At 42.2% G+C, this 26,078-nt stretch overlaps 2 protein-coding genes across 9 annotated transcripts in view; one reads left to right on the top strand and one right to left on the bottom strand.

Moving 5' to 3' along the window:
- The first annotated feature begins 375 nt into the window (after nt 1-375).
- Nucleotides 376-25,617, top strand: CENPU (centromere protein U). Of its 2 annotated transcripts, XM_087814082.1 has the most exons (13): nt 376-924; nt 3,334-3,382; nt 5,038-5,155; nt 8,225-8,330; nt 9,753-9,813; nt 10,323-10,550; nt 13,358-13,424; nt 14,522-14,630; nt 17,350-17,428; nt 17,644-17,691; nt 18,707-18,768; nt 19,737-19,893; nt 21,973-25,617. In XM_087814082.1, the coding sequence occupies exons 3-13, from the start codon at nt 5,113-5,115 to the stop codon at nt 22,084-22,086; spliced, it is 1,074 nt and encodes a 357-aa protein (XP_087670208.1). In that variant the 5' UTR covers nt 376-924; nt 3,334-3,382; nt 5,038-5,112; the 3' UTR covers nt 22,087-25,617. The 2 variants fall into 2 exon arrangements, with proteins under 2 accessions (XP_087670208.1, XP_087670209.1); XM_087814083.1 differs by lacking the exons at nt 18,707-18,768; nt 21,973-25,617 and having other exon boundaries at nt 19,737-19,867.
- Nucleotides 21,273-26,078, bottom strand: part of PRIMPOL (primase and DNA directed polymerase) — a 35,152-nt gene continuing 30,346 nt past the window's right edge. For all 7 annotated transcript variants that reach the window (XM_016211282.2, XM_016211281.2, XM_016211284.2 and 4 more), the window contains 3 exons: nt 25,425-25,507; nt 25,294-25,340; nt 21,273-22,830 (listed from right to left, as the gene is read on the bottom strand). In XM_016211282.2, coding sequence (XP_016066768.2) covers nt 22,582-22,830; nt 25,294-25,340; nt 25,425-25,507 — 379 coding nt within the window. In that variant the 3' untranslated portion in view covers nt 21,273-22,581. The remainder of the gene's footprint in view (nt 22,831-25,293; nt 25,341-25,424; nt 25,508-26,078) is intronic.

Raw genomic sequence — 26,078 nt, 5'->3', positions numbered from 1 at the left:
GAGCGGCGCGGGGGTTGGCGGGAGATTCGCGGGTCCGCGGGCTGGGAGAGCGGTTGCGGCGGGGACATGGCCTCTCGGTGGCGGGTGCGGGCGTCGCGAGGCGCGGGGTGAGTGGGCGGTCGTGGGGCGCGGGCCGCGGGCCGGTTCTGTCTCCTTCCCGTCCTGCCGCGGTTTGGGCCTCTCGCAGCTGTGCTGCGTAGCGAGGCGCCCCGGCGCCGCCACTGCGTTAGTTTCTCCGTGTGACTCGGGGCCTCGGTTTTCCCGTCTGTAAAATGGGAATAATAACCCCAACCTTTCAGGATTCCCGCGAGCCTTATAGGAGTTACAGTTTAAAACTGCCGAGCGCGCAGGAAAGAATGTGAGCTGGTGTTAGCGTTCCCCTGGGTGGGTGAGTGGAGTCTAAAGTAGTGCCAAGACAGTTTAAAACAAAATGTCCAACAAGTACTTATTGAGGGACTGCGCCTTGCCCGATTTTTCATTCTCGCGACGTGTACTCTGGCGGGTAGTCAGTGTCCTCAAGCCCTTGCTGTCTTTGTAACAAACCACAGCCCTGAAAGCTGAACCGGATCGCGGCGGGATGGGGGTGGAGGGTCGACGAAGCTGCCGCTCGTTACTCCTGAAAGGGGCCCTCCAACTAAAAGACGTCTTTCGTTAAAGTGTAGTTGGCATAGGACATACTAGTTTGACGTGTACAATACAGTGATTTGACGTTTATGTACTGGGGATGTGATTATTACCGTAAGTCCAATAGCCATCTTAATTTTAATCAAAAAGGGCATGCACTTAAAAATAGGCTGCAGAACTGCGTTCTAACATATTCGTGGATTTATTGGCAAATGTCTGGCTGGCGGTGCCTGGAGCGCCTTTGAAGGCCCGGCCTGCTGCTGCCTAGAGGGGCCTGGGCTTGCTGCGGTGGCGAACAAGGTGAGACCGAGGAGTTCCACCGGCTGTGGGAAGGCTGCCTGGAGAAGGTGCCTTCGTAGCTGTGGGTCGCGGGTGGAAGGCGAGCCACGCAGAGCCGAGGGAAAGGCTGGAGCAAAACAGAGCAGGGAGGTGGAATAAACCGAGACTGTGCCCCGTGGGGAAGAGCCAAGACTCCTCCGATTGAAGACAGGGATTGGAAAAAATATACGGGGGCCTAAAGGGCAGCAGGCCAGGGTCGATTTGATTTGATAGGCCAGTGGTCAGTGTCTCCCCACCTCTCTTTCTCACTCACTCTCACTCATATAACATTTTATTTGTATGTAATATATAACTTTTATTTATATATTACATATAACATATTTTATGTGTTTATATATAAACATTTTTACCTTAGAGACTCACAAAATCTGTTCATTCCTCCTAAAATGCACTGGTGAGCATGCACCAAATTTTTACATATGGTATCACAGAGGTTTCCATCTTTTGGGAGCCCCCCCTCCAGCCTAAGAAAAGAAGGGAACATTTTTTTAAAATTTTTTTTTTTAAAGCACGGTCAAGGTAAGAGACAGTGGAAAGAGTTTAGGGTAAGAAGCTATGCATCTGGCTTTTAGTTCTGTTTCTGTTACTTGCCTGTTGTGACCATTGGTGAGTTAATAAGTCACTTAACTCTTCTGCACCCTGAAGTCATAAATGTCATAAAGTAGATACCTGTTCTGTTGTCTTTGGGTCTGAGAATCAAAACAGTGTTTCTCCAAGTGGAGTTCCTTGACCGGCAGCATGGGCAGCACCGGGAACTCGTCACAGATGCAAACCTCAGACCCCACCCCAGGCTTAATGAATCAGACACTCTGGGGTGGCGCCTAGCAATCTGTTCTAACAAGCCCTCCGGGTGATTCTGATGCTGGAAGTTTGAGAACCACAGCTTTAAACAGTTTTGCAGCTGCTTGTTCACTGCTGTTAACCATTAGGATGTTTTAACGTCACAATTAGTACACACACGTGCACATATATAACAGTAGGTTTATGAACCTACTATGCCCAGTGCAACCTTGTATTCTCCTGTGTGTCCTTTTTAAAAATGTTGGGAAGCCCAGCTGGGCATGGCTCAGCGGCTGAGTGTCCACCTAGAATCCAGGAGATTCCCGGTCAGGGCACATGCCCGGGTTTCGGGCTTGATTCCCAGTAGGGGGCATGCAGGAGGCAGCTGGTCAGTGACGACTCTCTCATCATTGCTGTTTCTCTCTCTCTCCCTCTCCTTTCCTCTCTCTGAAATCAATAAAGATATATTTTAAAAAAATTAAAATGCTGGGGGAAACACCTTAAATGACATTATGGGACAGATGATGATATTTGGATATAGATTGTGGATTAGATGATTGTTAAATTTCTTGATATGGAAATTATACTATGAGTAGGCCCTTTCCTAGGAAAGACACACAGATGCAAAGGTAAAGGTGCACAGTGTCTCCAGTTTACCCTACACACACACACACACACACACACACAGGAAGCAAAGGAGACACAACAAGTGTGAACCTGGGCAGTGGGTATACAGACGTCCTTACACTGTTCTTGTCACTTTCCTGGAAGTTTGAAGTTACATCAAATAAAAAGTTACCCAAAGAAACACTGGCTCAGACACACTAAACTGAGTTTGCTCTTCCCGAGTGGGTGTCTGCACAGCATGTCTGCAAGTCAGGGCACCCTGTGCCCCGAACAGCGCCTGGTGCACAGAAGACCCTTGGCACATGCTCACGGACAACACTATTTCCAGTTTTTATTCCAGTCACTGTTGTTCCATCTGTTAACTTTCAGGTTGTTGAAGATACGTAGCTTTTCCCTTTTATCCTAATGCCCAGTGCAGAGAGGTAGAAGGGTTGGCTGTGGGTTTGTACGGATGCAGATTTTAATGCAGGCTTCTGTCCTGCCTGCCGTGTTGCTTTGGGGAAATACACATGTGTAGCCTGGGATTCACTTCTGCCTCAGAACTGTTGGAGTTAAGTGAGAAGATGTAGGGACAAGAGCCAGACACAGGATGGAATGGGTGTCAGGTGCTTAGTAAATGCTAGTGTCCCTCCCTTTTGCTCAATTATACTATTGATTGGGACTTTGAGAACAAGAGTTACAGCAGGACAGGGAGTTTTCCATGTTCCTGAGGGGAAATGGATGCTATTTTATACATAGGTAATACCATTTGACCTATAAAAATACAACTTGTGAGATATGGGCTCTGCTTTCTAAAACGATTTGCCATAACCTGAGCTTCATTGGGTGCACACCATCAATGTAAGTAATGAGGACTATAATCTGGAAAGAAAATGCTGGGAAAGGGTTGCAAGTTATGATGGTTTCCCCAGTTATTTTTAAAATATTTCCTAACTTTTTTGTGTGTTTTTTGCTGTTTAATAGTGGGAGATATTCAAAGAACACTGCAGGAAGAACACATGCCATAAAAGATGTAAGTTATCTTTTTACATTTTAATGTGATTTTCTCATAATTGACAATACAAAGTAACTGCCATTTGGCGGGAGCCTGAGTTTCGGGGACTTCACTGAGTGAGCTCAGTGTTTGTTGTAGTGACTGAGTGTGTTCCTCCGCCTCCCGCTTTTTCCAGTATAATGGAGAAAGTTGTCAATGCTTTGAATCTTTTCCCCTGGACCTAGCTCGGTTTTAGTTTCATCTGGATAACAGACATATTTAAAATAGTACAGCTTTCTGTATGTTGCTATTTTAAAAGTATTATTATAGTTTTAAGTAATTATGATTTCACAATACTGCACTTAGTCTACATTATAGTTTTACTTTAGGGGAGGGTCTTAGAATAAGTCTGTGTTAAAAGCAGGGACATTTCTTTAACACTCTTGATAGCTAATTTCAGATTAGTTTCCAGGGTTTCTCCACTTGGCTTTGGCAGTTCACATTAAGACGTAGAAATGGTGTAGGTGGGTGCCTGCTTTCAGGATGCCCGGTCAGGGAGTCCTCTCTGCTCTCTGTTGTGCCCTGGCTGGCTGGCTCGTGTGGTCACTCCTGCCCGCTGCCCTAACTCCCTAAGGCGAGTGGCTCTTCTTCCCGGGACTCTCCTGCAGGGGTCACTCCGCTGTGTGCTCCTGCCAGCCCTGGGGTGCTTCCTCCCTGGAGGGGTTTCTCTGAGCCCTCCGTGCTGCTCCCAACTCTCTTCAGCCAGAGTCCAGCGTGCCTGGGCTGGATTTCTTTAGCTCTCCCGCCCTCCCCCTGGTGGAAGGCGGCTGTGTGCTGGGGCCCATTTGCCTCAGGAGGGTGGAGGAGCTGTTGGTGCCTCTTCTTGGACGGTCCACCCCAAACACTCCAAGAATAATTTTCAGTGGGGGTCTGTTAGTGGTAAAGTTTTTGTTTTCTCCCATCTTCTTTATATCTTCCTGAATTTCCTCATCTGTTTTCCAGAGCTACTATGGAAGTTTTTCCTATTTTCTCTAGGTTTTGGTCTTTCATGAGGATTTGGGGTGGCAAACTTCATGGGGCTTATTAGTACATTGAACCGCAAACCCTGGTCTCTCTGCTTCAACCTTGTCTATCCTCAGAACAGTTGATGACCTTTCAGACCTGTGGGCCTATTTCTGGGCAGAGGCCCATCACTTTCCATAGATCAGGAGTTGGCAAACTGTGGCCCCTGGGCCCAGTCGAGCCTGTCCCCTGCTTTTGTACAGCCCTGAAAGCTAAGAATGGTTTTTACAATTTTTAAATGGTTGAAATAAAATCAAAAGAAAAATATCCCATGACATGGGAAAATGGTGTGAAATTCAGATTTCAGTCCATAAGTAAAGTTCTATCTCAGAGCAGTCATCTGTGCGCTTTCACGCGCGGAGGCTGAGCGGAGCCATTGCCACAGGGGCCCCATGGCCTGCCAAGCCTAAGGTAGTTACTCTCTGGTCCTTTATAGAAAAGTGTGCCAGCGCCCGCCGTAGATGATCAGAGGTGTGTGTGTGCGCCTGTGTGTGTCCCCACCCCGGAAGTGTCAAGGATCACTTCTTTAGGCAGCAGCGATAGCAGGGGTATCCTTGCTAGTAAGTGGATCAGTTCTGTGATGTTCTTGCTCATAAAGCCGATTCAGTGACTTTGACTTCATTCACTCTTAGAAAGCTGACCAACTGAGCAAGCCCACTGACCTGTATGATTTTTCTGCTCATTCTGATGTCTCAAGCGTGGGCAGGATGAGTGAAAATGAGAAAGATGAAGAACCTTATGAATGCTTTGGTTAGTATTTCTTTTTCTTTTTTTAAAAAAATATGTCTTTATTGATTTCAGAGAGAGGAAGGGAAAGGGAGGGAAGGAGAGATAGAAACAATGGTGAGAGAGTCATTGATCAGCTGCCTCCTGCACGCCCCCTGCTGGAGATCGAGCCCACATCTCAGGTATGTGTCCTGACCAGGAATTGAACCACGATCTCCTGGATCATAGGTTGATGCTTAATCGCTGAGCCACACTGGCTGGGCAACTGGCATAAAATTTAAGAGAATTTTGAAAAAAACCCTCTCACATATTTTTAATTTGGTATCAGTATTTTTCATTCTAATTTTCTGTTAATAAAGGGTAATATTGTTCATTTTATAAGATGAAAGTAATCATTACCAGAACACATCTTGTATTATGACTTGATAGAGATGTTTTACTTGCCTAAAAATCTGAATGTAAAAGACATGAATCTAAAAGAAATCACATAATTTAAAAAATTAAGATGTAATTCACTTACCCTAAAATTCACCCTTTCAACAAGTGCAATTAAGTGGTGTTTTAGTGTAGTCACAAAATTATACAGCTGTCGGGTGATTACTTCATAAATTAAATGTCTAATCACTGTTATACACTTGGAACTAATATTGTTTGTCAGCTGTAATTGAAATATTTTTTAAAATTGTACAACTCACCATTATTCTAGAACATTTTAATCACCCTACAAAGAAACTCCATACACATTAGTAGTCATTCCCTATTCCTTCTTCCTCCCAGCCCCCGGCAGCCATAAATCTACTTCTTGTCTCTGGACTTGTCCATTCGTACAAATCCAATCGTACATACTACATGGTCATTTGTGGCTGGCTTCTTTCACTTAGTGAAGTGTTTCCAAGGTTCACCTGTGTCGTAGCGAGTATCAATGTGCCATCCCTAGGAATGTTTAATCCGTTGTTTGGAGGTACCTCATTTTGTTGGCCATTCATCAGTTTTCACTTTTTGGCCATTATGAGTTATTCTGTGAACATTCATGGACAGGTTTTTTATGGACATGTTTTTGTTTCTCTTGGATGTTCACCGGAGGGGAATTGCTAAGTCATACGGTAATTCTGCTTCAGCCTTTGGAGCAGCCGTCTTACAGAGCAGCTGTCCCACATTCCATCCCCCAGCAGTGTCCGAGGCTCCAGCTTCTCCACATCCTCACTAACACTTGTGTTTATCTGACTACTGTATTCTAGCCACCCTGCTGGGTGCAAAGTAGTATCTTATTGTGTTTGTGTGATAAAATATATACATAACATAAAATTTACCATTTTAACCCTTTTTAAGTGTACAGGTCTGCGGCATTAAGAGTGGTCACTCTGTCATGCCACATCATCACCCTCTGTCTGTACAACTTCATAGTCCCCCAGCTGACACTCCCCGCCCATTAAGAGCAGTTCCCTTCCTCCCCACCCCCCAGCCCAGCTTTTTGTTTCTGCAAACGTGACTGTACATACCTCACATGGGAGGAATCTTACAGTATTTGGCCTTTTGTGCCCTTTTTTTCACTTAACTTGTTTTCAAGTTTCATCCACATTGTAGCACGTGTCAGAATTTTCTCTTAAAGCTGGATAATCCTTCATCCTATATGTATGTTTACCTATTCATCTGTCCATGGGCTTTTGGGTTTCTCTTACCCTTTGACTACTGTGACTAGTACAGATACCTGTTCGAGTTCCTGCTTTCACTTCTTTCGGGTATAAACCCAGGGGTGGAACACATGGTGATTTTTGTGTTCAGGTGTTGAGGACTCACCATGCCATTTTCCACAGTCACAGTGGCTGTGCCATTTTACATTCCCACTGGCAGTGAACACAGGTTTCAGTTTCTGTGCATCCTCACTTGTTTTCTCTCTTGATGGTAGCCATCCTCATGGCTGGGAAATAGCCTCTCACTGTGGTTTTGAGTTGTATTTCCCTAGTGACCAATGATGTTGGGCATAGTTTCCTTTGCTCATTGGCCATCTATAGATCCTCTCTGAAGACGTGTCCCTTCCTGTCCTTTACCCAGCTTTAAATTGGATTATCTTTTTGTTGTTGAGTTCTAAGAGCCCAGTTTGTATGACTGGTTACATATGGAGACTCAGGATTAATCTGTTTCTCTTTTTTCCTTGTTATCCCCAGTAGTATAAATAGCTCCCTTTGGGTAGTTGAGGGCAATACATAGTATATTACTAACTTTAGAATTGTGCAGTTGATACGATTGTTATTTAAGCAGCTGTTTATTTCAGAATAGGTGTTACATTTGCAGCCATGCTAAAATTTGAGGGTGTAGAAATGGTTGTTTGGCTCTCCTCCTGCACCCCCTGCCTCCATTCAGCTCCACCACTGCTGGCCACCTACCTTCCTTCCCCCAAGTTCTCCGCTGTCCTTAAGCCCGCCCAGCGAGATCTCTCCGGGTAGTCCTCCTTCCTGAGCAGGCAGGAGCGCCCCTCCTCCCAGAATCTCCTTTCTGTGCCTTTCCGCCAAGGCCGCTCGGTCTCCTCTTATCTTCTTTTTTATTCAGGTTAACTTCTTATGCTGGCTAAAGGCTCTAGCAGTGCAGAGTCCAGTAGAGAGCACGGGAGTGCGGGAGGACTGGAGTCCCTCTCCAGTGGGCCATTCATGCACAAATACTCACATATACTCGAGTACCCTGAGCTGGGCACTTCGCCAGGCAGTGGAATTGCAAGTGCGTGGAGCACTCCAGCCCTGGTGTTGATAATTCATGCAGTGAGCTGATGCTCCGTCAGGGCACGAAGGGGAATGTCAGGCTCCCTGTTTGTAGTTACCTTTTATCTCTGAAACATTTCATGTAAGGACAGTAACACAGGTGATAATTGATAAATATCCACTGATGGCTAATCTATTTGTATTTATTAATGAAATTGTTTAAATTTTTCATTGTTGAGGTGTGAGATCAAAAACACGTGGTAAGTAGGTTGTGTAACTGATTTTGATTTTGTTAGCCATTTAAACAAAGGAACAACCTTAAACCTCCTTTGTAAAGGAACAACCTTAAACCTGCCCAGGCCAACTTTTAAAGCTGCACTTTTTAAAAAATCTCTTATAGAGCCCCCTCTGCACAGCACTGCTATATACGCTGATGAAGCTGAGCTCTCCAAACACTGTGGATCATCTGTCCCTTCCACTCCGCAAGGAGAGGAAGCAAAAAGAAGGTACGCTCGTATTTCAAGCACTTGCTTATTTTATTCATGGGATCCTAGGCGTGACCCTGCCACGTGATGGGCACTCAGTGGCTGTTTGAATTCGTCCTTCATTCATGCGGCGCCGTGGTTAAGGTGATCGGGCCTCAGCCCCTTGTGCTGGTTCAAATCCTTATTCTGCCCCTGCTGAGTCCTTGACCTTGGGCCAGACACTGCCTAAGACTTACCTTCTAGGCTCCTTCACCTGGAAGACAGGCTAATACAAACTGCCTTACATGCTTGTTTTAAGGTGAGTTTACCCTCCCAGGCTTTTGAAGCAGGTTGGCATATCGTAAACTTTGAAATGGTAGTTTTTTATTACTGGTATTTTTTCAACAAGCATGTATTGGGCACTGACTAGGTACCAGGCCCTGTGTTAATAACCCAAAGTGGACATAAGCCTGTCTTCGCGGAGCTCACGGAGCAGGAGATACCAACGAGGAATCGCTGGCAGATCTCGTGGGAAGGGCGCGGCTGAGTTGCGGTTAGGTTGGTGAGGGTGGGGAGAGGAGCATTCCGCACATGAAGGTGGTCCTGATGGCGCTGCGGCTCAGGCTGTCGGGCAGCTGCGGGAGGCTGTGGGCCACTTCCCAGTGCCACCCCTTGACCTCTCCCCAGCGCCGCCTTCTCCGTGCAGCTTGTTCTCCCTACTCCGTTGTGTCAGGCGCCTCGAACATGCATGTTTCACACCACCACGCTTTACATTCACGTTTCCTCCTTCCTTAAATACCCTTCCCTTTATTTCTGTGCCTGGAAAAGTATTTTCAAAAGTCCACTCAAGTGTGGCGAGTACCATGTCTTCCCCAGGCCCCCTGCCTTGTACCCGCATCTCGTCCGTCGCTTGCTGAGTGGTCACTCTGGGTGCCTTTGCCTGTCCCCCTACACAGCGAGCCTCTCATGGCAGACTCTTGATTTGTAAAGGAGGTTCACTCACTGGACTCTGCATTTCGCAGTTGGTGTTAAATGCTTGTATTGAATCGAGTGAAAAAGTGAAAGAATTCACCTATCATCAGAAGTTTAGGCTTTTTCCTTTTCAAAGGACAAAAGGAGTATTTCACCTAGTGATGGGCCCAGAGTATGCACATTTGCTTTCGGTACAAATGATAGACCCGGGAGTGGTAGCTCAGGAGGGTGTAGTTCTCAGACGCGACCACAAGGTGCTGCAGTGATGGGACATGTAACAGCACTTGCCTGCCCAAGATAAACTCATGTGGCCTGGGTGTGGAGTGATGGGGCGGGTGGCCGGTGAATCTGGGAAGGTGGCAGCCCCACCCATGACAGGTGGGAAACCTCATTAAGTTGAGTTTATTTTTCTGGTGGGCGAGCAACTTAGAGAAGACTTGTGAATACAAATGAAATGTGTGCAGGATATTGATGGCTGCTTCTCTGGTACAGTTCGAACACTTACGAAATTGAAGAAAGTGAAAACGAGTCTGTAGGAAGGAGTGCAAGAAAGGTATGTAGGAGTGCTCTCTCTTCTACCTTAATTTGTAAGATATAAGTTCATATCGTACTTTGTTTAGATGGCAACATAGAAAATGTTCCATACTGTATTTCACATCCTGTTTAGATTGGATGCAGAGAGAAAAAGTTTTGTAGCAGCATTTTTCATAGAGAAAGTATTATGTTTCAGGAGGTACTTTTTAAATTAAAAAGTGAAATATTTTTGTATCTGAAGTGTTTTTCATTACAGAGGTCTCATATCTCTGTACCTTGTCAATTTTAACATTCATGTAATGTGTTTAGGTTGTGATTTACAAAGGCAGACTGATGTATTGAGAATATTCATTTGGAGCTTTCTTTAATCTAGGCTCCTGTCCTATCCACTAATCATGTTGTCATCTCCCTATTATGTTCCATCTTGAAGTTTAATAATGAGAAGTGTGGACTTTGTGGTTAGCTAGTACTGTAAGAATGATAAGCATTTGTATTTTCTAAACCAGTGATGCTGTTTTCTTCACATAGCGAGGAAGAAAACTCAGGCCCGTTAGTGATGAATCTGAGAGCTGTAACGAAAGGGATGTGATGAAAGAAGGTAAACCAACAGAGAAAATAAGTAGCCAACAGCAGGAAGCTACCTCATCTTCAGAACTTTCGGATGAATCAGCTGAACCTGGCACTCCTAAAAAGACAGGGCCTCTCAGTGCCAAATTCTCTGTTGAAAAAGAGACCCGGGCAGCAGAAAGTCGGCTGGTAAGAGAGTGTCTACACCCCCTTGGCAAGAAAAAATGTTTAGGAGGAAAATAAAACATTTTTTTTTCCCTTCCAGTTTTTTAAAGAGACTTTTTATATCTTTTATTATAAAAATATTTTTATTTTAGAGTATAGGTATGGAAAGGAAGATAACATTTCCTACAATTCATCACCCAAATTCGGTCTTCAGTTCTTTTACTGGGCTTTTCTGTTCCTAAGTGGGACCAGCACCATTTAGTATTGTAGAATATCATTTTAATGAATGCATGACATTTCATTCATGATCGTGCCATAGTTAAGTCACACTCTTACTTGTGAATGGTTGCATTTAAAAATTTTAAGTGCTTTAATGAATTTCTAGCGAAATCTTTGTGTGCACCTTGATCGTTTAGGGAAAAAAATTGCTACGATAAGATTTCTGGGTCATATGTGTTCTGTTTTAAGATTCTTGACATATAATGTCTTTTGATCAAGCTCTTAATATGTCTTCACCAGCACCTTGATTTTGGCCCATTGAAGCTGATTTCGGACTCTGACCTCCAGAGCTGTTGGAGAATACATTTCTGTTGTTTGAAGGCACCAAGTTGTAGTAATTTACTACAGCAGCCACAGGAAACTAAAACACCTTCCAAGGACTTCTGTTTAGTTATGTGCTTTTTGGTTTTAGAGTTTCTAGGATTTCTTTTTTTTTTTTTTTTTGTATGTAGTTTCTACTGAGATTTCCTATCATCAAGACCACATTTCCTTGACTTGCTTCCTTGGACACACTTATGACAGCTGCTTGTGTTCATTTCCTAGATCAGATATCTGGGCTATCGGGTCAGTTTTGTTTCCTGTCTTGCCCGTGAGTCACGTTTTTTGTGTAGCATTTTAAATCTTGTACTTTCTAATTTTTATTGGACATTGTTGTTGATAGGCTATGGGACTCTGAGTTCTGTTAACTTCGAGTAATGTTGGCTTTTGTTTTGGTAGGTTGCTTGATCTTTGGCTGGGCGTTGGACTTTGCGGGCTTGATTTATCCTTTGATACAGCCAGTCTTCGAAAAGCCTAATGTGTTTTTCAGGCTTCTGTAGCTTAGCAGGACTCAGTCTCTGTGTTAGTTTTCAACTGCTGCATAACAAATTACCACAAACTGCGTGACTTAAAACAACGTGCATGGTTTCCGTAGGTCAGAGGTCCAGGGCCCCTCAGCTGCATTCTCCACCCAGGGCTTCACAAGGCTGGACTCTTCGCCTGAGACTCAGGGTCTCGTCTAGGATCATTCAGGTTGTTAGCAGAATTCGATTCCTTGCTCTTGTAGGCCTGAGGGTCTTGTTTTCTCTCTGGCTGAAGCTGGGGGTCACTCTCAGCACCTGTAGGTTGCCCTTTGGGCCTAGTCATGTGGCCACTGTGTCCTCAAAGCCAGCCAGAGGCTCCATGTGGCTCCAGTGGAGTCTTATATAATGTAACCTAGTCAAGGCAGCTGTTACCCCATCGTGTTCACAGGCGTCACCACACTCAAGGGGGAGTCTTACAAGTCATCGGGATCATCCTGGAATCCTGTACCCCAACCTCAGGTCCCTGTCTCCCAGTGACTCTGCTCAGGGATTGGTTTTAGGCTGTTAGGATGGGTCTTGAGTAGGCCTTAGTCTAGTGCAGCGTTTCTCAACCCTTTGTCATTTTTGTCCCCCTTAAGAAGCCTTTTTAGACTTTTTTTCTCCTTATTACACCCCCCTATACACACACACAATTAAATTTTAATACCACAAGTATACTGCATACTGTTCACGTACATTACATGGATCCTTTGGAGGTTTACAAACCATTGTAATATCTAAGTTTTTTAATTTTTTGCATCCCCCTTTAAGAATCAGTTTTTGCCCGTTGGGAACAGTAATCCCTGTTTGAGATTGCGTGCTCTCGGGTGCGGTTCCCACCCAGAAGTAAGCTGTGGTCTTCCTGCTAGCTCAGCTGCATGAACAGATGTTCACTAGTTTTAATGAGGTTTGTGCATTTTCTGCATCTGATTTTCCCCGCATGCTTGTCCTCTGTTACCTGTGACGCTCTTAACCCGTGACAGCCACTCTCTAGTGAGCTATGTAGTCTCTGCACGTGGAGTGCTCGCCAGGGGCTTGCGGAGACGCACCTGGACTCCTGTGGCTCCTCTGAGCAGCTGATTCTGCCTCCTCGGCGGCTCGGATGACGCCCTTGCTCTGCTTGGACTGGCTGCTGTCTGGATGTTGTCCCCTGGCATGGGGTGGGGTGGGGACATTCATGGGGTCCACTTTCTGAGTTGCCTCGTCTTGGTTTGCCTATTGTCCAGTGCCTAAGTACAGTTGCCACCCCCGCCCCCATTTTATAGTTGTTTTTGGCAAGAAGCTGTTACTCCATCATAACTGGGAAACTGAGCCGATTCCACACCTTATCTTAAACACCGAAAGTTCAGCTTCCTCCATGCAGCCATTGTTAAATACCAGCTGAAAGGTGGTTTCTGTGGGGGCACAGTTTAATTTTTGTGTGTTTCCTTAGATCAATTTAGATAATTTGTAGAATTAACTAATATAGTAACTTAGAAGTAAATAAGAATTGTAGCTAAAGTAGTAACTGACACTGTTTGATAAACTGTCTTAATCCTTTTAAGAAGAAGAAAGCATTTGTGATCTTGCTTCCCAGCAATTGTCCTGAGCTTGGCTCAGATAAATTCTTATAACCGCACCTCCCCCCTTGCCTGCGCCGCGCCCCCCCCCCCCCCCCCCCCCCCCCCCGCCAAAAGAAAAAGGAAAACTTAAGTAAAATTCTTCGGGATGTGTGTATGTGTTTTTCTGTAGAAAACTCAGGAAAAGAAGATGTTTCGTGGCAAAAAAAAGAAATCAAGAAATGAAGCCATGGACCCAGGTACAGAGAGAGGTTTATGCTTTGACAGTCTCTCAATAATTCCATTTAAAAATTCTCAAGTTAAAAATATGTGACTTTGGAGTAACTTGTTTCCCCCCAGCATCTATCATGAAAATTTTCAACATACAACTAAGGTGAAAGAATTTTACAATATATAGTTAGACTCACCACCTAGATTTTACTGTTAAAATTCATTATATTTGCTTTGTCACCTATCCATTAATCCAGTTTAATTTTTCATCATCTAGAATATATTTTTCATACCTCATTTTGTCTGTGATCTTTCTACAAGGCTTCCTTCATTCTGCATAATTTTTCTCAGACTCATCATGTTATTTTGCATCATTTTATTGACCCAAAAAGTTTATTGAAAAATGTTTCAGAGGAAAATAAAGCATTTTCTCTCTTTCCTTCGGTTCTTTTAAAGGAAAATTTACTTATTTTTCTCGTTATAAAAATATTTATTTTAGAAAATTTAGGAAGTATGGAAAATATAAAATCACCTATAATTCCATCACCCAAACGACTACCATGTTTTTGTCTGTGCTCTTTAATCCTGCACTGAGCATGTCTCACATGAAACGGGACCCCATTCCTGTCATCTTACTGTACCCTAAGTACTTTGCAGGACCTTTGTAGGAGATACTTTGTTCAAGAACTGTAGTTTTGTTCATCTCCTACTATATATTACTACAACTGTCCAGATCAATACACTGGGTCATCTGTTTGAGTTCTGGAAGTGGCCTGTTGGGTTGATGAAATTAAGACAGTATAGTTACCAGAGGAGAGCTCTGTACCAGCGGTGCCAGGCTCTTAAATAGAGGCACAGCGACATCGTTGCAGGCGGCGCGCTTCAGGCTGCTTCATCAGAGGTCGGGGAGCCCCGAGACAGCAGTGAGAGGGACGGGATAGACGGGGGCCTTGGAGACCCCGCACTGGGTAGGAGAAGTGAGTGTGTCTCCTCCCACATGCTGCTTCAGCTGTAGCTATTTTTAGCAATTTGATGGGATGGTTTTTGTTGTAGGCTTGTAGAACCCTGGACTAGAGCCAGGTTATTGGTAATCCGTATATTACATTGATTTATCTTGATGTTCCAGGTGTTTCCAACCTTACACATATTTGGTGTCTAAAAGGAAAGACAAGCAGTGACATCATGGACTTAGATGTTGTTTTGTCAGCATTCGAGAAAACCCTCCCTGAGTATGGGTAAGTTTGGATGCAATATGTGTACCTCATAAATTTCCCTTGAAACACCACCATGCTTACCCCGCAGCTTTTGATGTGTAGTATTTTCATTTTTCAGTTTTCCACACTTTTACATTTCTGTTATAATTTTTTCTTTAATCCTGTGAATTACTTAGTAGTATGTTTGTGTCCAAATATGTGACTTTTTAATTTATATTTTTGTATTAACCTTCTATCTCAAATGTGTCATCGAATTTCATGGACTGGTGATACCTGTTTTTTGAAATATTGAGGCTTTCTCTGTGACCTAGCACCTAATCTATGGGACTCTAACTAGAATCTCTCATTATTAGAACCATGTAGAATCAGTAATTTTTCCTGATACTTCATCAATTTATGCTGTGTGTAAAGACTTCTATTATGACATCATGTTTAAAATTGCCGTCTTGGTCGAGCACTTTATTCTTCTTAGTAACCCTCTCCATTCCTAGAAATAGATTTTTGTCTTAAAATCTATTTTATCTAATACTAATACAGTGTCACTAGATTTCTTTTGCTAGTAGCATTTGCCAGATTTAATATTCCTTTTACTTTCTTTTACTTCCAACCTTTGTCTGATCTTAAACTTTCTTATAAAATTTTTTTAAATCAAGTGTGAGAGAGAAACATCGATTGGTTGTCTCCTGCACGTGCCCTGCCCAGGAATCGAACCAGCGACCTTTCAGTGCATGGGATGACGCGCCACCAAATGAGCCACCGGCGAGGGCTGATGGGAGGGTTTTGATTACTGGTTCAAGCTCATTAGCTATAGGTTTCTTCAGGTTTTTAAAATTTCTTCATGATTCATTCTTGGTAGGTTCTAGGTTTCTAGAAACTTAGGTGTTTCTTCTAGGATATCCAGTTTGTGGCCATATAATTCTTCATAGTAGTCTCTTATGATCCTTTTATTTCTGTGGCATCAGTTACAATGCTTCCCTTCTCATTTCTGATTTTTTCCCCAGTCCTTCCCGAGTGCATGCTCATCAGTTTGAGAGAGAGGCAAGTGGTGTGGGGGCAGGGGAGTGAAAGAAAGAAACATCGATTGGCCACCTTCTCGTACTCGCCCGGCCAGTGGTCAGCCTGCACCCCAGGCCAGCACCCTGACCGAGAGCCGAACCCGTAGCCCGTTGGTGCAGGGGGTGTGCTGAGCCCATGAGGCCACACTAGCCAGGCTCGTTCTGATTTCAAGTCGCCTTTTTTTCTCAGTGTCTATGAGGATATGTCAGTGTTGTTGCTCTTTTCACAAAACCAGCTCTTAGGTTCACTGTTTTCCTCTTCTCTATTTTGTGTATTTCTGCCGTCATCTTTATTGTTCCTTCCTTCGGCTAACTTTGGGTTTGGTTTGCTCTTCTTTCTCTAGTTATTTGAGGTATAAAATTGGGCTTTTGATTGGAGATCTTTTTTAATGTAGGTTGTTCCTGCTGTGAACTTCCCTCTTTTTTCAGTACTGCTTTTGCCGCATCCCTAAGTGTTGGTACATTTTTTGTTTTCATTTGTGTCAAGATAGTTTCTAATTTCCTTTATTTCTTTGACCCATTGATTGTTCAAGACTGTGTTGTTTAATTTCCACATATTTTTGAATTTTCCAGTTTTCCTTTTGTTAATGATTTCTAGTTTATTCCACTGTGGCCTGAAAAGATACTTGGTATGATTTTAATCTTATTAAACTGGTTGACTTGGTTTGTCTCCCAACATGAGATTTATCATGGGAAATGTTCTGTGTGCTCCAGAAGACCGTGGGTTCTGCTGCTCTTGGGTGGAACGTTTTGTTTAGGTTTATTAGGCCCAGTTGGGTCCAGTGTTGTTCCCGTCCTCTGGTTCCTTATTGAGCCTCTGAACGGTTGATCTGCCATCGAAAGTGTTTCAATGTGCTGTCCTTGACTTTGAACTTGTCTGGTGTACTGCAACTTCTTAGTGGTTTTGGGAATGCTCATAAAGGCTTTGGGGCCTTGTATAGCTGTTAAGTTGGTTTTCTGTGGGGAAATGAGGTCTGGGGCTTCTTCCACTGTCTCACTGATGTCACTAGAAATACATTTTCAACATGCGTTTCACGATGAGCACTTATCCAGAGATTTGTATTAGGAAATGCAGGCCTTCTCTTGTGCACTCCTAGCTTCTAAAGAATTAAAAGGACACTTTACAGTGTCCTCTGTGCTGAGGCCTCACAGGAGACCCAAGCAGGAGTCTGCTGCAGCCCTGACAGTGTCTGCTGCTGAGTCACAGTCACTGCATCTGCCACTTGCCAGGAAGAATCCAGCCTGGGAGACTGCACCCCCTTCTCTCTTATCACAGGGACCGGAATCCGTTTCCTTTATGGGTTCAGCTGTATAGTTTTTGAAGAATTGGACAGCTGGCTTTTGGCTACTAACTTGTTGATCAGTCCAGACATTGTAGGAGCTGAAGTCTGCTGGTCATTGGATAGGGGCAGGAAGACTGGGATTGGCTGTGCCTTTCCACATCACAAGGTATCGTGTGGACCTGGTCCCCGAGGGTTGAGGGGAAAGTATTTCCTGTTCTTTTTCTTTTATTGAGACTTTCCAGTATTTTTTAAGCCTGAGAGCGGGCTGCAAGCTGACCATGCCATCTTAGATACTCAGAATGCTGTGTGTAAAATTGTGTTGATGTGCTAAGCAAATGAAACACCTTTCACAATCCTTATTTTGATACCTAGTTTGATCTTTTAAAAAAAATTCTGTTACAGACAAAATATAGAATCTAAAATTTGCAAGGAAGCAATCAACAAATTTCATGCTAGTGTGAAAGAAGAACTCATCAAAACGGTAAGTTCATGGACATGGGTGTACTGGTCTAAATCTGTCACTAGTCCTGAGGCTGCATAGTTATCTTAGAAGGACTGCATTTGCTGGCAGTGTGGCAAAGACCTCACTAGAATTATTAGTATTTCACGTTTTAAAATAAATGTGGTATAGTGTAAGCTAATAAACATTTAATTTTGGGAAATGCCATGTGAGTATTTATTTTCTGTTTTGTGTAGCTTACGCAAGTCCAGATGTTGAAAACTCTGAGAAGAAAGAATGCTAAGGTAAGTCGTGTGGTTAGAAGCAGGCGGGCACGTAGCGTTAAGTAGAGGCTTGCCTCTGGGTTTGATGCCTTCAGTATGTAGAGATTTTTCTCTCTGTAGTCAGGCTTTTATCTGGTAGATTTGTGGCTGAGTACTGTTCGTGCACACTGAGGAAGGGGCACCCTTTAGCCTAGAAATGGCTAAGAAGCCCAGAATGGATAAGCCTTAAGTAATGCATACTTACCACTTCTGCGGATATAAAAAGCAAAGCCTTTCAGAGTAAAGGGCTGTCCCATGTCCCAGGTGAAAGGACAGCCTCGGGGAAATATTGGGTCACGGGTCAGGAGAGCTCATTCCTTGCCCTTGCTCTGCTACTTGAGTGTTGTACCACCTTTTTGAAAACTGTTCACCAGCAGGTGTGCCAGGGGAAAGGCCAGTAGCACCAGGTCCATCTGTTTATGGTTGAGCTTCTAGCTCTAACTTGTGAGTCCAGGAGCCAAGAGTAGCTTCCCCTCTACATTTAGATAGAAATGGATTGGAAACATACACGTTTTCCAGAGGCGTGGTACAAGCCTTTGCTGTTTTTATCCTTAAGCTTTCATCTTATTGGCCAACTCTGCATTGCTTATAGTGGGAACAGTCTGAATGGCCAGCAGTGGAATATTACATAGTGAAAATGGTGGCTCAGATAATAAAGTTTATTATGCTGAAATGTTCTTTTAAAAAATGTATCAAGACCCTGCGAAACCATTCCAGTATTTTCCTAGTGTACCTAGATAAAATCGAAGCTTCTTTACTGTATGCCTCAGTGAAACTGGACCCCACTTCTTCAAAGCCCTGGAGCAAATAGCCCTGCTGTTCTTTCTCAGAGTCCCCTGGTTTCCTTCAGAGCATGTTATCACAAGTTGTAATTACATACTGTTCGTATGTAATGGAGTCTGTCTTGTTTCCCACTGTATTTCCAACACCTGGCACAGTGTACATGGTGGTGCTCAAAAAGTTATGAAATTAACAAAGAAATTATTGCCTTACTTAGATGATCTCAGATATTGAAAAGAAAAGGCAGCGTTTGGTTGAAGTCCAGGATGAACTGCTTTGGTAAGATGATATCAAAATCCTCTGAGAACTTACCTGGAAGGACTGTGACATGTCCTGTGGGGCTAGGAAAACTGCTGCTGTGCTGGATTAAATCCCAGCTTTCCTCTGGGCTTGGAAGTTCAGTGAAGGTACGTTGCGCTGCAGAGTTGGAGCAGCTTTTAGCAAAGGAGAATTCGGCACTGATCTCTGCCATCAGCGCTCTCAGCTCTGGCCTGAGCAGCAGCCTGATCAGAGACAGCCTGGGGTTTGAATTCAGGCTCTGCCACTTACTGGCTCTGTGACCTTGGGCAGGTTATTTAGCCTCCCAGGCCTCAGTGTCCTCATTTGTAAATGAGCATAGTACCTACACCTCAGTGTTGTGAGAACTAGATGAATAAACGTACAGGAAGTGCCTCTTAGCGTTAACAGTTGTTAATGTTACCAGTGAAACATGTACCTTGGGGTGGCACTCATGTGAATCCATTCCCAAGCCCTGGGAACTAAGCCGCCGAGAGAGAGCAGTTTTCCAAAGGCCGCACATTTTTCATCCAGGAACTGGGGCAGTTTTCCCCCCCACTGGTTTTATTGGACCTTGGGAACAGACAAGATTTTGATAGAAGTAGGGGCAAAAGGAAGGCTTTTTGCCCATGCTTTTCCTATTGCCTGCCTCTTCCTGCCTGAGGCTATAAAATGTTAACCAAGTTGTTTAAAGTCAGTTCCCCAGACCCTAAAAAGGACTTGAGTTTAGGATATGTAGGGCATATTCTTCTGTGGGCTTCGTTGCTAATTACTCATTGTGCATCGTATTTCAGAGTTTTAAACAGAAAATCTAGAATCTTTCACACATTCAGAGCCAAAGACATCTGAACTACCCAGACCACCTCCCTTGTGTTTTCTAACTCACTGGGCATACTCAGTCTCTACACTGTGTAGGCTGTTACACTTGATTATTTGTATCTATTTTTAGAAAAACTGTTCTTTTGTTTTAGTTTAGAACCACAGCTGAAACAACTGCAAACAAAATACGATGAACTGAAGGAGAGAAGATCTTCCCTTAGGAATGCAGCATATTTCTTATCTAATTTAAAACAGCTTCATCAAGATTATTCAGATATTCGAGAGAGAGAACCAAATGTAAAGGAAACGGTAAGTTCAGTGTTTACTTTTCACTGTGCCTCGGAAGCTGTAGGCCTTTGAATGCAGTGCCAGAAGCTTTGAGGATCTGAGGAAAGACAAACAAACGTAGATGCAACATAGTAACAGTCTATCCAAAACAACAGTACTCTAAATCCATGAAAATTGACATCATCGCTTCTCTAGCCACTTAATTAAGGCTAGAGGAGTAGAGGAGAACCCTGAAACACCTAGTTTATGAAGGTATTGACCCTTCAGAGAACTGAATCTAATTAAGGGAAGTGTACCCTTTTGTACAAATTTCAGATGAAGGACTAGGCTTTATTATAATCGTTGTCAGTGCGAGACCACTCAGACGTGTCTTTAAAACCAGCCTCCTTGGTTCTTTGTTGAGCCCACGCTTCTATCTTTATCTGAAAGACACATCATCCCATAAAGCGGTAGGTGTAAAATCAGAAGTTGAGAAACATAAAAAGGAAATATAGTAGGAGAAAATGTGGTATATTGTTTTAATAAATTTCATAGTTGCTTCTGGATTGTTGCTGCAGACTTTGCCACTGTTAGGAGAACCAGCTCAGGTTAATAGGGATGTTTTAAGTTTCAGAAGGAAATTTACGTATTTGTACCATATGCACATGTCTTACGGTCACACTCGAGTTCTCCGCTTCCAAGTTCAGTTCTAAGGTGTTTCCTGTTGCTCATCCTCACTCAAGGGTATGTTCATTGGCTCTTAGAGGGAGGGAGGGAGGGAGGGAGACATCGGTCACCTCCCTTACACACCCCCACCAGGGATCGAACCCACAACCCTTTGGCGTACTGGACGACGCTCCAGCCAATTGAGCCACCCGGCCAGGGCCAATTTTAGGTTTTGACAGTGTCTAAAAGTCAATTCTCCTGAGCCTAAGGTTTGTTTATAGATTAGAGATCTGGAAATACAATGTTTTTATATTATTTTTTTCCTGTGACAGTACCTAAAGCTTGTCATCTGGAGTTGGAGATTTAGGTACTAAACTTGGAGAAATTGGTGAAACTGAGACACAGTGACTCTACCTTCTTTGAAATACACTCTGTTTCCAGTGTAGCACTTACCCTTTTTTTGCTTTATAGAGTATAGATGTTTGGGTATGTAACTTACCTCTTTTCCTAAACTAAAAATCTAGTGCCTAAGGTTAGTTCTCCCGCACCCCTCCCTGAAAGCAGGTGACCCGTGTAGCTCAGACGCCTTAGGGTCTCAGTGTTTGACTGAATTCCTTTATTATGTGGGTGGTGCAGTCTCACAGCTTTTCTGCTCAGTTTTCATTTCTAAGAAAATCACAGAAGGGACATCTGTAATACTTTCAACAGTAAAGATATATTAAAAACAAGAAAACAACTCAAAGTGCTCATATAAATGGATCTTAGTAAAAGTCTTTTTGAGTTAAAAAAAAGAAAAAGAAAACCACATGAACACCAAACTATCGTAATTATAAAATTCTGTAAGGGGAATTTGGTTCCTTTCCCTTAGATACAATTTACAACGTGAAGTTTGACTTTGCTAATTATTTTAAAATCAAGAGTTGGGTTTTGTATTCTAATTTTGTCTTTAAGAAATCTGGATTGGCAACTTTCAAGATTTAATTGATCTTCCCAACAAACAATTTCTCTGGATGATGGATTTTTTTCACATGAATTTTTAAGGGCCTGGTGTGCTCATGCCATCAGTTCTTGCAGTAAAAGTAAATCTGCCTTAGTTACACTTCCTGCTTAAAACAGGATGCAATCCAGTGAATGTGCTGACACCCGGTTTGATCTGTATCAGGAATGATGTTTCCAGTAATTCACATGCCTCGGTTCTTTTGAGCCAACTGGGAGGAGGTCATGACCTCCAACCGCGCAGAGCAGTGCCCTTGGGGCCTTATCCGTCACTCACGTCCTAAGGAAATGGGTCAGGACCAAATTAATGATCCTCCTTCAGCAAAGGAGAGGAGGATGGGTTAATGGGAAGCTCTAATAAAATTGGCATTTGGTCATAACATTGAGCTTTTTAGAACAAATAGGGATATAAAAGTTCTTAGTATTTGTTAATCTAAGTAAGTTATTTTCCTCCAACAGTATGATGCATCCAGCCTTCCAGCTCTGTTATTCAAAGAAAGAACCCTTTTAGGAGCTGAAAGTCATCTGCAAAATATCAACCATCAATTGGAGAAGCTCCTTGACCAGAAATGAGACCAGCTGCTGAAACATGCCTATGTAAAGATAAGTCCCATGCGCCTGCCTGTTGCCTCATGAAGCTACTTCTTATTGTTAAAGCAACACTGATACATGTGAGAAAGTAAAGTAAACTTGTCTAGCTGTTCAGGCTGGTGTTTGACTGTATAGTAGTTCTAGAGGCCATAATTAATTTTCCTGGTTAGTGTTTTGAGTGATTAGTTAAATGTTGACAACTAATTCCAACAGCCACAGACATAAAGGCTTTTAACCTATAAATAAATATGCGAAATTAAGTTGATATGAACACAGACTAACTTTGGTTAATAAGAGATTTCTACTGAATTTAAATGCACTGAAGCTAATTTTCAGTAAAACTGGTTTACTTCAGTAAAAACCAAGAATTGGAAAGCACAGTGATAAAACTTAGTTGATATAAACAGATTTAACAATAAGTTACTATAATTTAATGTTTGTTAATTAGTGTGATTATAAGTATCCATAGTTAATTAGCTAGTCTTGGAAAACTTGTACAATTAGTTCATCAGGAATCTCATCCACTCCACCATTATAACCTAGAAGACTGTTCTCCGCAGCTTCTGCTAATTCAGCATCTTCAGTAGCTTCCCAAAAATAAGTGTCGTCAAGGCCACTGTCCCAGTCAGGGTCAGAACATACAACTTTTGACGCTGTACTAGATGGTGGCACACGAGGATTCTGGGTTTCATCGTTCATCGCTTCATGTGTTGTAAACTCTCCTTCCTTTAGTTCCAAGGGGGAGGGGAAAGAAGAGGTGACAGAAGAATACACTGGTTATTCAGTCAGAATGGGATGCTTCACTAGAGCAATCTTTGATGAGTTAAGGTATTAAGACCAGGACAAAGATATTCAAGTGAGGATGCTACATGATATTGTCTTTGATACAATCACCTTGGGAATGAATTCGTTCATTCAAATATTGCTGCCAGTGTAACCCACACACTGGAAACTCCCAATCTGGAGAAGCCTGCAGTTCCTACAGCACATCCTGCTCAGTAAGTACAGACGGACTAGAGCAAGGGTACATTGATTTTTTTTTTAAAAAGTGGATAGTCCAGCTGAAGGCAAATTAAAAAATATATCCGCTATCTGAAAAGACTTATTTCCCTATTTACAAAGTATTTAAAAATCAAGAACATAGGTTGAAAAAAATTGTTAGAGAAACAGTTTTGAGACCATTAACAGTGTTGTATCAACATGAAATTTCTGAACATAGTAGCTGCAGCTCTGTGCTTATATTAAGAGATGAAGGGTTTGGTGTTTGCAGCCTCTGTTCAAGAGATTTGTTACGGACTCACTGTCAAATCCTAACACCCCATGTGATGGTCTTTGGAGGCGAGGCCTTTGGGATTTGATCACATCATAAGGGTGGAGCCCTCATGAATCAGTTTAGTGCTCTTATAAGAGAGACCCCAGAGCACGCTTCCTGCTGCCACCTATGACGTAGAAACATAACAGTTGCATCTCTTTATGACCCAGGAAGCTGGCTCTCATCAGACGTCAAGTCAGCCAGCACCTTGATCTTAGATTTCCCAGCCTCCAACACTGTAGGAATGAATTTGTTGTTTATAAGCCACCTGGTCCGTGGTATTGTTACAGTAGCCCAAGATGGCGAAGATAAGATTCAGCCAAAGTAATGAATGTGTGGACAGTAGAGGGAGGTGACAAACATGGCCAAATGTTAACAGACAGCAAATCTAGGTGAAGGGCATGCAGGGAAGTTCCTTGTTCTTGTGCAACATTTCTCTACGCTAAAAACGTTTATAAACTACGATGACCAATGCACCAGAAAAGCAGGCGAGTAACACTGATTGGTAGTCAGTTTAAAATACTAAAAACAGGTGAAGCAGAAATGACAAAATGTTAACATTAAAACTAAGTGATAGGTACAGTGGGTGTTCATTATACTGTTTTGTTTTTTTTTAATAAAAAACCAAAGTGAGCTATACAGCACTGTATACTGAAAGTACTTTCAGTCTGGCATTTTCAAGGTATACCGGATAAGCAGAAAAAACAACTTAAAAACCCATTGAAACCACAAACATGCATCACAGTAATACTCCAGATGAACAAGGATGACATTTCTTTCTCCAGAGGCAAAGTTTATTTTTTAAAAATTAATTTATAAAAAATTAATTTGTTCTTGGTTATTTCAAACCACTTCATCAAAGACTCTGGCTGTCAGCTATTTTATGTCTAGAGACCAAGAATGAGATTTCTATGTTTCTACCTTAAATGTACGAGTTTTTTCAGGAGACTTTTTATATATTTTTAAATCAAATTGAATAGGTACCAGACCATTATCTAGAATGTAAACCCAAGCACTTACTCAGCTTATATTGGGTAACTTTTATTCTAACCATAAAACCACTGAAAAGTATAGAAAATAACATGACAAAGAGTATTTAACAAAAAACTTCTTGTAAAATAATAAGACCACATAGAAAAGTGGACAGTTACAGGCAATCTATTAAATCTGAAAAAAGTTCAACCTCATTAATAAATTAAGAAATGCAAATTAAAGCAACTAAAATACCACTTTCTTGCCTACTCGGTTGATAAAGATTAAAAGTTGGCAAAAATATAGGTTAGCAGGTGCTGTCATAAATTGTGAAGTGGAGAGCAATTTGGTAACAGGTATTACTGAAAATATCTGTGATCGTTTAATAGGAATTAGAACCTACAAAACAGTATATACATGAGCATACAGACACAAATTCTGGAAGATACTACCAAAACATTTATGTCAGCTGTATCTGAGTGGTCAAATTATAAGTAAAAGTTTTTAAAGGAAAACTGGTAGTTTGGCAATCTGGTAATATCTACCAAAATAAAAAATGTACATATACCCTTTGACATAATTCTACTTCTAGAAATTCTTCCTACAGATATAGTTTGAAGGAACACAAAAATAAGTATTTTGGTAATTTTGGTATACTCTGTTAAGTAAAACATGAGAAAGTTTGTAAACATGTGGGACTAGTTAATAGATACCTAGTTTCTTATGGAGCAGCACAAAAGAGGCAAGCAGAGAGAGGACGGTCACCGCAACTTATTTCCAAATGAAAAGGCACCGGCCGTGTGTTTAAAGGTATCTGGACACATTTGGACACTACTCACAGTTCATTTAGACGGTTGTACCCAGGACAAATTAGTAAGGAGAGAGAAACTAAAAACCACATTTACCTCTTTGAGAAGAAACGGGAGACATATTTCAGCAGGTAATGGGAAACCTGAATCAGAAAGATAATGAAACTTTTATTTATGCAGATGTCTTAATTTTCACTTTGTGGTCAATATGAAAATTAATAACTCACGGTCAGATCTGAAGTTTTCTGCTTTACATACAGGGTCATGACATTTTTGATACCAAACTTCATTTTTCAGATCAACCAGAATCCTTTATGTTAAAAAGAAAAATGTTACTTAATAGCCAGACTGGATAGAAAACAAAATTCAGCTACATGCTGTTTACAAGAGATATGCCTAAGACTTAAAGATGGAGAAAAACTTAAAAAGTAAAAGGATGGAAATAGATATACACCAAGCAAAAGAAAACTAGTTGCCAAAAATATCATACAAAATGGATTTAGGGCCAAAAAATAATAATTCCCACTCTGTAACCATCAAATAAGATAGATTCAAAATACAGGATGGGGCAAGAGTAGGTTTACCATTCATATGGAATATAGCATAAGAATAAACTCGGTGTTTTGCATACATACAACTGTAACCCTACTTTTCCCAGCCCTGTAAGTGAGCAAAATCATCAACTTCAAGGATGGATAAAGCTTCTACCATAAGTTGAGATCTTAAAAAAATACTTTTGATTGGTTATTTGTTGTATCACTTATCAATGAGGATATAGGAAATCTGACATAATTAAAAAGCACTTAAGTTTGCCATTGTAATCCTGTATGAAGACTGCTTCAGATCAGAGCAGCTCTTCACAAAAAGTAAAACCTGACTGT

This window comes from Miniopterus natalensis, chromosome 2 (assembly GCF_054644295.1).
Source record: "Miniopterus natalensis isolate mMinNat1 chromosome 2, mMinNat1.hap1, whole genome shotgun sequence".
In the NCBI taxonomy this organism is placed as follows: Eukaryota; Metazoa; Chordata; class Mammalia; order Chiroptera; family Miniopteridae; genus Miniopterus; species Miniopterus natalensis.
This window is presented reverse-complemented; position numbering and strand designations above follow the sequence as displayed.

What these genes read in the sequence shown, in the direction of transcription:
- CENPU (XM_087814082.1), top strand. Translation starts at nt 5,113, where the DNA reads ATGAGTGAAAATGAGAAAGATGAAGAACCTTATGAATGCTTTG. An exon ending in GGAGAGGAAGCAAAAAGAAG is followed by an intron (nt 8,331 to 9,752) that starts GTACGCTCGTAT and finishes TCTCTGGTACAG; the next exon opens with TTCGAACACTTACGAAATTG. An exon ending in TGAGAAGAAAGAATGCTAAG is followed by an intron (nt 17,692 to 18,706) that starts GTAAGTCGTGTG and finishes TGCCTTACTTAG; the next exon opens with ATGATCTCAGATATTGAAAA.